The sequence below is a fragment of the Labeo rohita genome, chromosome 16, assembly GCF_022985175.1.
Source record: "Labeo rohita strain BAU-BD-2019 chromosome 16, IGBB_LRoh.1.0, whole genome shotgun sequence".
NCBI classification, from domain to species: Eukaryota; Metazoa; Chordata; class Actinopteri; order Cypriniformes; family Cyprinidae; genus Labeo; species Labeo rohita.
The window spans coordinates 23,283,162-23,292,796 of record NC_066884.1 but is presented as its reverse complement, the minus strand read 5'-3'; the positions used below and the strand labels follow the sequence as shown (position 1 = coordinate 23,292,796).

Below are 9,635 nucleotides of genomic sequence, written 5' to 3'. Positions count from 1 at the left end.
GCTAAAAATTCAGCTTTGAAATCACAGAAATAAATTACATTTTTAAATACATATAAATAGAAAACAGTTATTTTAAATAAAAAAATGTTTTTGCTGTACTTTGGATTAAACAAATGTAGGCTTGGTGAGCAGAAGAGAAAAAAAAAAAAAAAAAAAAAACACACATTACAATTCCTACTGTTCAAAAACTTTTGACTGGTAGTGTATTTCCATGTACTCTTTTATTATATTCTATTAAAATTAACCACCCGATAAACGACTCTTTTCCCAGTCTTTGCAGAGGACTTTATTCAGTTTAATCTACTGATTTTGTGAAGAACATTAAACTCCTCAATCTCTATTTCTCTGCATTTCATAATTTCCAGTCAACTTATAGAAACACATGAATATCAGCAACCAACATATTTCTGATATTTTTGTCCCGTTTCTTTTTTTATTTGAGAGAAAAAAACAAAAAAACAAAAAACACACAAACATACACCACCCTACCCTTCAAATAATGCCCCCTCCCAAGTCTAAAAACAGACTGACTACTGACCCATTGCTCATAACACTCAGACAGCGTATCGGAGCTACACTACTTGGACGTGAGCAGCGCCTGTTAGCACTATCTGCTGGCAGAATACAGATGCAGTGTGTAGCAAGTCAATTCAAACGCATTGAGTTTATTTCACCAGAGGTTTCTCTGGTCTTCATACATAAACGCATTGTAATAAATCAACTCAGCTTATTACAGTTTTAAAAAACAGCAGTGGACAGTTAGATACAGAATGTATAAAAAGAAAAAAAAGAAAGAAAAAAAACAAGAAAGACAAGTATCTTTTTCACTGTGTATAAACTTGGTTAGATCGGGCCAGGAAAAAAAAAAAAAAAAGTTCACAAGAAACAGTACAACTATTATAAAAGGAGGGAGAGATAGCAGGAAAAAGACAGAGGAGGAGAGGAAAAATAGAAGACAGTATAGATGTAATTGGTAATATTCACCCCTCTACAAGATAGACGCCTGTAGCGGCTTTACCTCATACATGTACGTGTCAAAAGTCGACCCAGGAACTCCTCTACACTTTTACACAGGAAACCTCTTTCACAGCCTAAATAAAAACCATATCCAAACAACAAAGACTTCTCTCCTGAAATACTCCCTCTCACCTTCTTGAGTGTAACATTCATTTTTGTAGTTGTCATCGTTTCTCTTCCCTCACTTGCTCATCTTCCTCTCACTCCTATCTGACCAGTGTGTGAGCTGTACAGATGATAGAGCAGGAATTTAACATTGAGAAAAAGTGACATGTAAAATCACTATGGGCCAAAATTAAACTGGAAGTTTAGTGGCATGTCTGACTGAATCCTTTTCTGTAGATAATGACATGGTCCATTTTTCCATCTTAAAGCTTTGCACATACTTCAATGTTGTTGTCATCAAAAAAACAAAACAAAAAAAAACACGCATGACAAATGATTGGTTCGCTACATTCTAACCAATCACAAGTCATGCTTTTAGTCTGCCAGATTTTAAAAAAAGCTCAACACCCTCTCAGACCTCATAAATCTACAAAATAAGGGGGCTTCCGAGAGATTGAAATCACACCATCTGCGTTTCTCCGAGTCTCTCTCGCTCTGGATTCTGTCCCGTCTCTACCAGAAGTCGCGGCGGTGGTAGGCATCAGGGTCGCAGTATTTAGTCACCACCACTCTGTTTGCGAATTTCCTTCCTGTTAAGCCTTGCATTGCCTTCTGGGAGTCAAACACTGACATAAACTCCACGAAGATCTAAAACAAAGAAAACAAGACCGTAAAAAAACATTTTAAAAGGTTACATTGAAATTTGACATTCAAATGTACAAGCATTTAATCAAACCTTTCCAGTGCCAGGAACTTCCACGCCATCCACAGGACGTGGGATCTCGATGCTCTTCACTTGTCCGTATTTGGAGCACTCGTCTCTGACGTCTTCCACAATCTCCTCATATTCTTCATCATCCAGCAGCTCCTCTGGAGCCACCATGTTCATCAGACACAATACTTCGGTGGGAATGCCGCCCATCTGAGTCACCGAGCTGTTCACGAGACCTGGAACTTGAAGGGTAACTGGAGTCTGGTTTATACCAGTCTTCAGAGGAAAGAAAGAGGGGAAGAGGGTGAGAAACAGGAGATAAGGCCTACATGGCTTACATCCAGTAAATCAATTATACACTTTCCCTCACCAGTGTGGTGTTCTTAGAGCCGACGCTTGCTCTCTGAACCAGGAGTTTCTTGTCACCCAGCTGCATCCCGTTTAGCCCCGCGATGGCCTGTGATAGTAAACAGTGTGCTCTGGAGAGGTTAGCATGGGTGTCAACCAACAGCTCTGACAATGCCTCTAGCTCATGCCATGTTCTTACCCATGGATAAATCCTTAAAGGGATAGCTCACCCAAAAAAGAAAATGCTGTCATTAATTACTCATCCTCATGTGGTTCCAAACCTGTAAGACCTTTGTTCATCTTCAGAACACAAATTACGACGTTTTTGATGAAATCTGAGAACATCCTGACTCTGCATACACAGCAACGCAACTGACACATTCAAGGCCAAGAAAGGTAGTAAGGACATTGTTACAACAGTCCATGTGACATCAACGGTTTAAGGGTCAGAAGCTTTCGGATTTTATCAAAAATATCTTGATTTGTGTTCCAAAGATGAATGAAGGTCTTACCGGTTTGGAACGACATGGGAGTGCATAATTAATGACAATTTTAATTTCTGGGTAAACTAACCCTTTAAATATTTGTCTCTCAAAGATGTACAGATACAGTCTATAATAAACAGTACAAAAACAGTTTACAGCCTGATTATGTAGTTGTAATGCTTTGTGTTGTCATCACCTGGTCACTAATATTGACGTCAACATATTCACAGAAGGCATAGCCCTTGGACAGGCCTGTTGCGCTGTCTTTCACCAAATTAAAGGCCTTCAGAGGGCCAAACGACGTTAGCAATTCCTTGACCTGTGGAACAGAGAAAAATCACTAACTGAAGAATATAAAAAATACATATACACACCCTAAGACTGTCAGTTAAAAGATATGCATTAAAGGAGAAGTCCACTTCCAGAACAACAATTTACAGATAATGTACTCACCCCCTTGTCATCCAAGATGTTCACGTCTTTGTTTCTTCAGTCGTAAAGAAATTGTGCTTTTTGAGGGAAACATTTCAGCATTTTTCTCCATATAATAGACTGATATGGTGCCCTGAGTTTGAACTTCCAAAATGCAGTTTAAATGCGGCTTCAAACGATCCCAAATGCGATTGTAAATGATCCTAGCGGAGGACGAAGAGTCTTATCTACCGAAACAATTAGTTATTTTAATTTAAAAAAAATACAATTTAAATACTTTTTTCTGTCAAACACTCATCTTGTCTTGCTCTCCCTGAGCTCTGTGTATTCTGGCTCAAGACAGTTAGGGTACGTCCCATCTCATGTCCTCCCTCAAATTCAAAACTGTCCTACATCACCGTTTTACCTTTTTTATTAAGGGCGTTTGATCTTCTTTGCATGTTCACTTTGCAAAGAACGGGTCAGTACTTCTGCAGTGACGTAGGATGATTTTGAAATGATTTTTGAAGTTGAGGGAGAAAATACGATTGGAGTTTACCCTAATACCCTAACTGTCTTAAACCAGAATACACAGAGTTCAGGGAGAGCAAGACAAGATGAGCGTTTGAGAGTAAAAAGTATTTCAATTGTATTTTTTAAATGAAAATAACCAATCGTTTCGGTAGATAAGACACTACTTCCTCGGTTGGAATCCTTTATAACCACATTTGGGATCATTTGAAGCCGCATTTAAACTACATTTTGGAAGTTCAAAATCGGGGCACCATATCAGTCTATTACATGGAGAAAAATGCTGAAATGTTTTGCTCAAAAAAAAAAAAATAAATAAAAATAAATAATCTCTTTATGACCGAACAAAGAAACAAAGAAATGAACATCTTGGATGACAAGGGGGTGAGTACATTATCTGAAAATTGTTGTTCTGGAAGTGGACTTCTTTAAATTGATTCAATGTCATAGTAAAGACTAGAAAAAAACATTTTAAACAAATGCATTTGAGTGTTCTATTTATCAGACAGTTCTGAAGAACATTACTGAAAGAACATATGACAATAAAGAAGAGTAAAAGCTGCTAAACAGCTTTACTATTGCAGGAATACATTACATTTTAAAATGTAATAGAATAAAACAGAATTTGCCAAATAAGTCAGCTTAAAAGCTTCAAACTTCAAAATCATGAAAGAAACAGGGGTTGGACGATATAACCAAAAATTTGTATCACGATACAAGTACTTTTTTTTTTTTCCACACAAAATATATTGCAATATAATTAAGGTCTTTATGCTATAAATTGTTTTAATATCATAATAACAAATTATTATTTATTACATTTCTCATTATAACATAATTACATTTCAGGAATTTTCTTTATATAGTGGACTATTGTGGTGCCCGTGAGTTTGAACTTCCAAAATTGAGTTAAAATACAGCTTCAAAGGGCACTAAACAATGCCAGCTAAGGAAGAAGACAAGACGAGCATTTGAGGTTAAAAAGTATATAAACTCTACTTTTTTTTTTTTTTTTTTTTTTTTTTTAGAAAATAGCCAATCATTTTGCTAGATAAGACCCTTCTTTCTCGGCTGGGATCGTTTAGAGCCATTTGAAGCTGCATTTAAACTACATTTTGGAAGTTCAAACTTGGGGGCACCATTGAAGTCCATTATATGGAGAACATTCCTGAAATGTTTTCCTCCAAAAACAATTTCTTTACGACTGAAGAAAGAAAGACAAACATCTTGGACAACAAGGGGGTGAGTACACTATATGTGAATTTCTGTTCTGGATGTGAACTAATCCTTTAAGCTTACTGAGGACAAGTAAACAGCCAGCAATTAAATAAGAATGAAGAACTAATTACAAGCAACAGAACAACAACAAAAAAAAAAAAAAAAAAAAAAAAAAAAAAAAAAAAAAAAAAACAACTACAGTAGAATAAAAAACTATACTTGTGTAAATTCAATGTATAATTCTTCTCATGGTTACAAAAGTACTTAATCAAGAGCAGTGAAAGAGTTTCTCTCTTTTGTTGTCTGATTAACATAAATGACAGACAGCAGGAATGTTAGACTGCTGTCACTTTAAGAGCTGCCCGGATTCAGTATAACGTTACACGTTTTCTTTCTCAGCCGTTTGCATTCACTCATATGCCTATAAAGAGGCAAAAATAATTATCAAAACTATCAACTTTCCCAGATCTATGAGTATAGTCTTGACGTGCACGCACTCTCTGACAGTGCTCAGAAACAGTCCCTCAGACAGCGAGCATATAGCAAAATGAGCTCTCTTTCGCTTCTAATTGCGTTTTAACAGCTTAAAATAACTTGTTTTTAAACTACAATGCTTAAAAATGTGTGCAAACCATAGATTTTAGTGACCACATAGCACAACGTCACGTGAGCGGTAGAAAATCTCTACCGTTGACAAATTTCTACTGGTTAATTGCGTCTACTGGTATATCGCCCACCCCTAGAAGCAACTGTTCTGTGGAGCGTGAAAGGTTTTCATATTTCATTTTGTAAAGTATAAAATGTAAAAAGATTGGCAGATCTGATTTTGAAAGCTCTGGCCAATCGAGCGACCCTTTTAAGTGAATGGAATACATAATGTAATTTTAAAACAAACCTGGTCATCGTTGAGGTAATTTGGCAGACCGCCAATGAAGAGTTTATGGGCCGAATCAGGCACCACTGTGGAGACGACGCCTACAAAGATAGAATCAGAGTATGAGCAACAATGATCCAAATTAAAATCAATAACTACTAAAGTTTTGTTTGAAAAAGAGCAAAACATTGCGCGTACAAGAATTGGGGGAGCAAAAGAGAGACGTGCCTGGGACATAGACACTGGGATTCTCACTCATGCCTGGCAGAGGCTGGTAATCGTGTGGTCGGCGAATCTTTAAACTCTGTCCCTGGAAAATTATGCCATCAAATGCCATGGCCTGTGTCGTCTCATCCACCGAACGGAACTGTATTGCCAAACATAAAGATAAAAATTGTAATTACACTCCTAAGACTTTCTTCAGAATTTATTTGAGGCAAAATCAGCTCTACCACTCGAAGACTGACCTCCAAAAAAGCAAAATTCTTGTCCTGGTTGATCTGAACAGCAAGGACTGGGTTACCTGGGGCCTGAGTCAGGCCACCTAAACGCATCTGAGCATTGAAGAAGTCCATCATTGACTCCTGTAATAACATATGAGAGCAAGGCTATTAATCATACTGGAATAAGAACAAGTTAAAGAATTAAACAAAAAAAAAAATTATCTGTTGTACTGCAATTTCTGGATGACAGCCCAAAATTATAATGGATTCATTGATAAAAATCATTACATCTTCCACTACACCAAAATACTAATCAGTGTCAACGATAATAATGATAAGAACCTCTGTGATGCCAAATGGGATGTTGCCGACATAAAGCCGCCGGGCCTGACGAGTCATCTGACTGCCCACGACAGGAACAGGTGTTGGGGTCACAGCCAGACCCTCAGGGGTCATTGTTGGTAGCAGAGCAGTGGCCGGGATCTGACCAGCAGCTGAAGTCAAAGACAGGATCATAAGTATGTTAGACATATGGTGTGCATATGTACACTACCGCTAAAAATATACATCGTGATATAGTCGCAACTTTAAATTTTATGAAATTAAATCATTTGTAATGGCAAAGCTGACTTTTGAGCATCATTACTCCAGTCTTCAGTGTCACATGATCCTGCAGAAATCATTCTAATATGCTAATTATGTGCTCAAGAAAATGTCTTATATTGTCAAAAACAGTTGTGCTGTTTAATATTTTTCTGGAAACTGTGGTACATTTTATTTTCAGGATTCTTAGCAAGCTTAAAATAAAATTGCATATACATGAACTAGAAATCTTTTGTAATATTATTAATCTCTTTCCTGTCACTTTTGAGCAATTTAATGCATCTCTTTGAATAAAAGCACTAATAAAAAAAAATCTTTCCCAAAGTATTCAAGTATTCTGTTATTTTATTTTAAGATAGCACATAAGAAATATTTAAAAGCCTTCTTTTAAACTAGTGGTTAGTTGACAGGGGAGCAGGTGGTCCTTCTTCGTTGTCCGGGGGGCATCAAGATGGATCACCAGAATTGGGTCTTAAAGGGATAGTTTACCCAAAAATGATCTGTCATTACTTACTCTCATGTCGTTCTAAACCTGTAAGACCTTTGTTTATCTTCCGAACACCACTGAAGATATTTTTGATGAAATCCAAGAGATTTGGTAACCAACATGTGGTAACGATGTAGACCCTATGCAGGGTCAGAAAGCTCTCAGATTTCATCAAAAATATCTTCATTTGTGTTCCGAAGATGAAAGAAGTCTTACAGGTTTGGAACGACATGAGGGCGAGTAATTTATGACAGAATTTTCATTTTGGGGTGAACTATCACTTTAAGAGCAGGTGTAAACGGGGTCAAAGGAGGAAAGAATGAAAGAAATACAGACTCTTACCCTGCATGGCTTTGTACTGCATGGGTGTGATGTGTTCAAATCCAGGAGGGGGAACATCCCAATATTTTTTCACTTTAATCTTTTTCTTCTCACGGTGCGGAGAGCGACTGCCCATGGAGAAACAAACACATATTTTGAAAATCGACAGGCTCTTGCAATGCCTTTAGTGAACGCCATTAATAATTCTTTTCAAGAATTTTTACCTGCGTCTGTGTCTGCGGTCCTTGCTGTCTCCGTGACGATCTCGGCTGCCGCCTCTCCTTTCTCTGTCCCGGTCCCGGCTCCTTCTTTTCCTGTCCCGATCTCTGCTGCGACTTCTCGAGCCACTGCGCCGGTGATGCTTGTTCTCCTTGTCTCTGTCTGCTGCACAATTGAACAGCAAAGCACACGACATATGAGCATATTCTTTTATTTATCATGTTCATTCATTGTTCAACCATTCAACCTTTATCTGCTTACTGATAGTCTAAGCACCAGTGTTGTCTATTTTTGGGGAAATATATTTAAATCCTTAAAGGGAAAGTTCAACCAAAATTTAAAACTTAATGTAATTTCTTCTTCCTCATGTAATTCCAACCCTGTATGACTTCATTTCTTCTGTCGAACATAGAAAATATTCAAGAAATCTCATTTTTTTATACAATGGAAGTCAATGGGCATCAAAACTATTTAATTATGAGAAAAGTCATACAGGCTTGGACAAACATTAGTGTAAATTAATGATGATAGGATTTTCATTTAGGTGAACTGTCTCTTTAATTAAATAGACCTACAACTGAATATTATGAATTTATCAAATGTTCATTTACAGATAAGAAAAGAGGGCATTTTATCAACCACACTTCTGCCCAAGCCCTGATAAAATTTGATTAGCACTGATCAGCACTACCCTGATAATATTTCTGCATGCATGCAGAACATACATTATACATGCATGATCATTAAGCTCAGTGTCTTCTTTTGGAAACCAAAACACACATCCTGTGTAACTTAGTTTTGCAATGCATGTAAAAAACCAACAGCACTGCATTTGTCTGATGTTCATCTGTGCAATATGATGCAGACCCTCCCTCAGCTTGCAAACACGTCCAGCTCCACCAGTAGATGAGATTTACTCACTGACTGCTACCACATCAGCTCTAACACTCGACTAAACCCTCAGTCTCATCACAATTACACCTTTTTTCCTCACCTTGCTTGTTTTCGGTCAGCTGTCTCTCAAACTCGTCAAAATCTGACATTTTCCAGCAGCTCCAACACGCCGACTGAGAGGGAAGCGGGCTAGCTAGCAGCTAGCAATTCTGTAGCTGCGATTATCTCGCAAACAAAAAAATAAAGTTCACACCAAGCGTGAAGCAATTGAGAAACTACGGTTTTTGTACGGGAAAAATGCGACCCTGAGAATGCAAAGCGCAGTTTAATTGAAGCAGCTGAAGTCGAGCTGATGTCTTCCACAAGCGCTCAGTACATACAAAGACTAGCATGAGGAAAACGTGCTTTCAAAGAGACCGAGAGTAAACACACATGCACCGGATGATGTACTGGAATAAACGGCTGCTGTGCTCGTGGAAGAGCTCATGTATTCCTCAGAACTGCCGAAATACGTTAAGTACAGCCTCTATTTTCCACAAAATCTCTGTGAAACGCCAAGGCCGTGAGAGTGCGCCCACTAAGGTCAGTGGCCACTCCCAAACACTTCCGGGTCAACTTTACAATTTTAAGCTATTAAAATAGATTCGCTTTTAAAGGATATCTGTTACTACTATTGATTTCAAGATTGTGTATATGCATTTAAAACCATAACATGTAAACACGCATGTTCTGTATAAACAAAAACTGGAAAAAAAAATAAATAAATAGACTGCATTGTTTTGAATCAGACTGCGCCCCCTAATGGATGATCTGCTCATAGTAATGAGCGGTGGTTGGGGATTTTGATTCAAACTAGAGATCCGAATCTTTTGAATCTGTTCATTCAAATGTTTTGTTCAGATATTCGGTTATCCTCTCTGTAGGTTGCCTCGTTACATAAAGTCAAAAAGAATGATAAATTACCAAA

General features: G+C 37.6%; 1 protein-coding gene across 4 annotated transcripts; it reads right to left on the bottom strand.

The window, feature by feature from the left end:
* Positions 1 to 649: 649 nt before the first annotated feature.
* Positions 650 to 9,292, bottom strand: u2af2a (U2 small nuclear RNA auxiliary factor 2a). 4 transcript variants are annotated; one of them, XM_051132001.1, is made up of 11 exons: positions 8,769 to 9,292; positions 7,780 to 7,939; positions 7,577 to 7,683; positions 6,487 to 6,638; positions 6,169 to 6,285; positions 5,900 to 6,068; positions 5,723 to 5,802; positions 2,864 to 2,986; positions 2,205 to 2,291; positions 1,859 to 2,110; positions 650 to 1,770 (listed from the first exon to the last, which is right to left on the bottom strand). In XM_051132001.1, exons 1-11 carry the CDS (start codon positions 8,815 to 8,817, stop codon positions 1,636 to 1,638), a joined length of 1,431 nt encoding a protein of 476 aa, XP_050987958.1. In that variant the 5' UTR covers positions 8,818 to 9,292; the 3' UTR covers positions 650 to 1,635. The 4 variants fall into 4 exon arrangements, with proteins under 4 accessions (XP_050987958.1, XP_050987960.1, XP_050987959.1 ...); XM_051132003.1 differs by having other exon boundaries at positions 5,930 to 6,068; XM_051132002.1 differs by having other exon boundaries at positions 7,780 to 7,936.
* Positions 9,293 to 9,635: the final 343 nt, after the last annotated feature.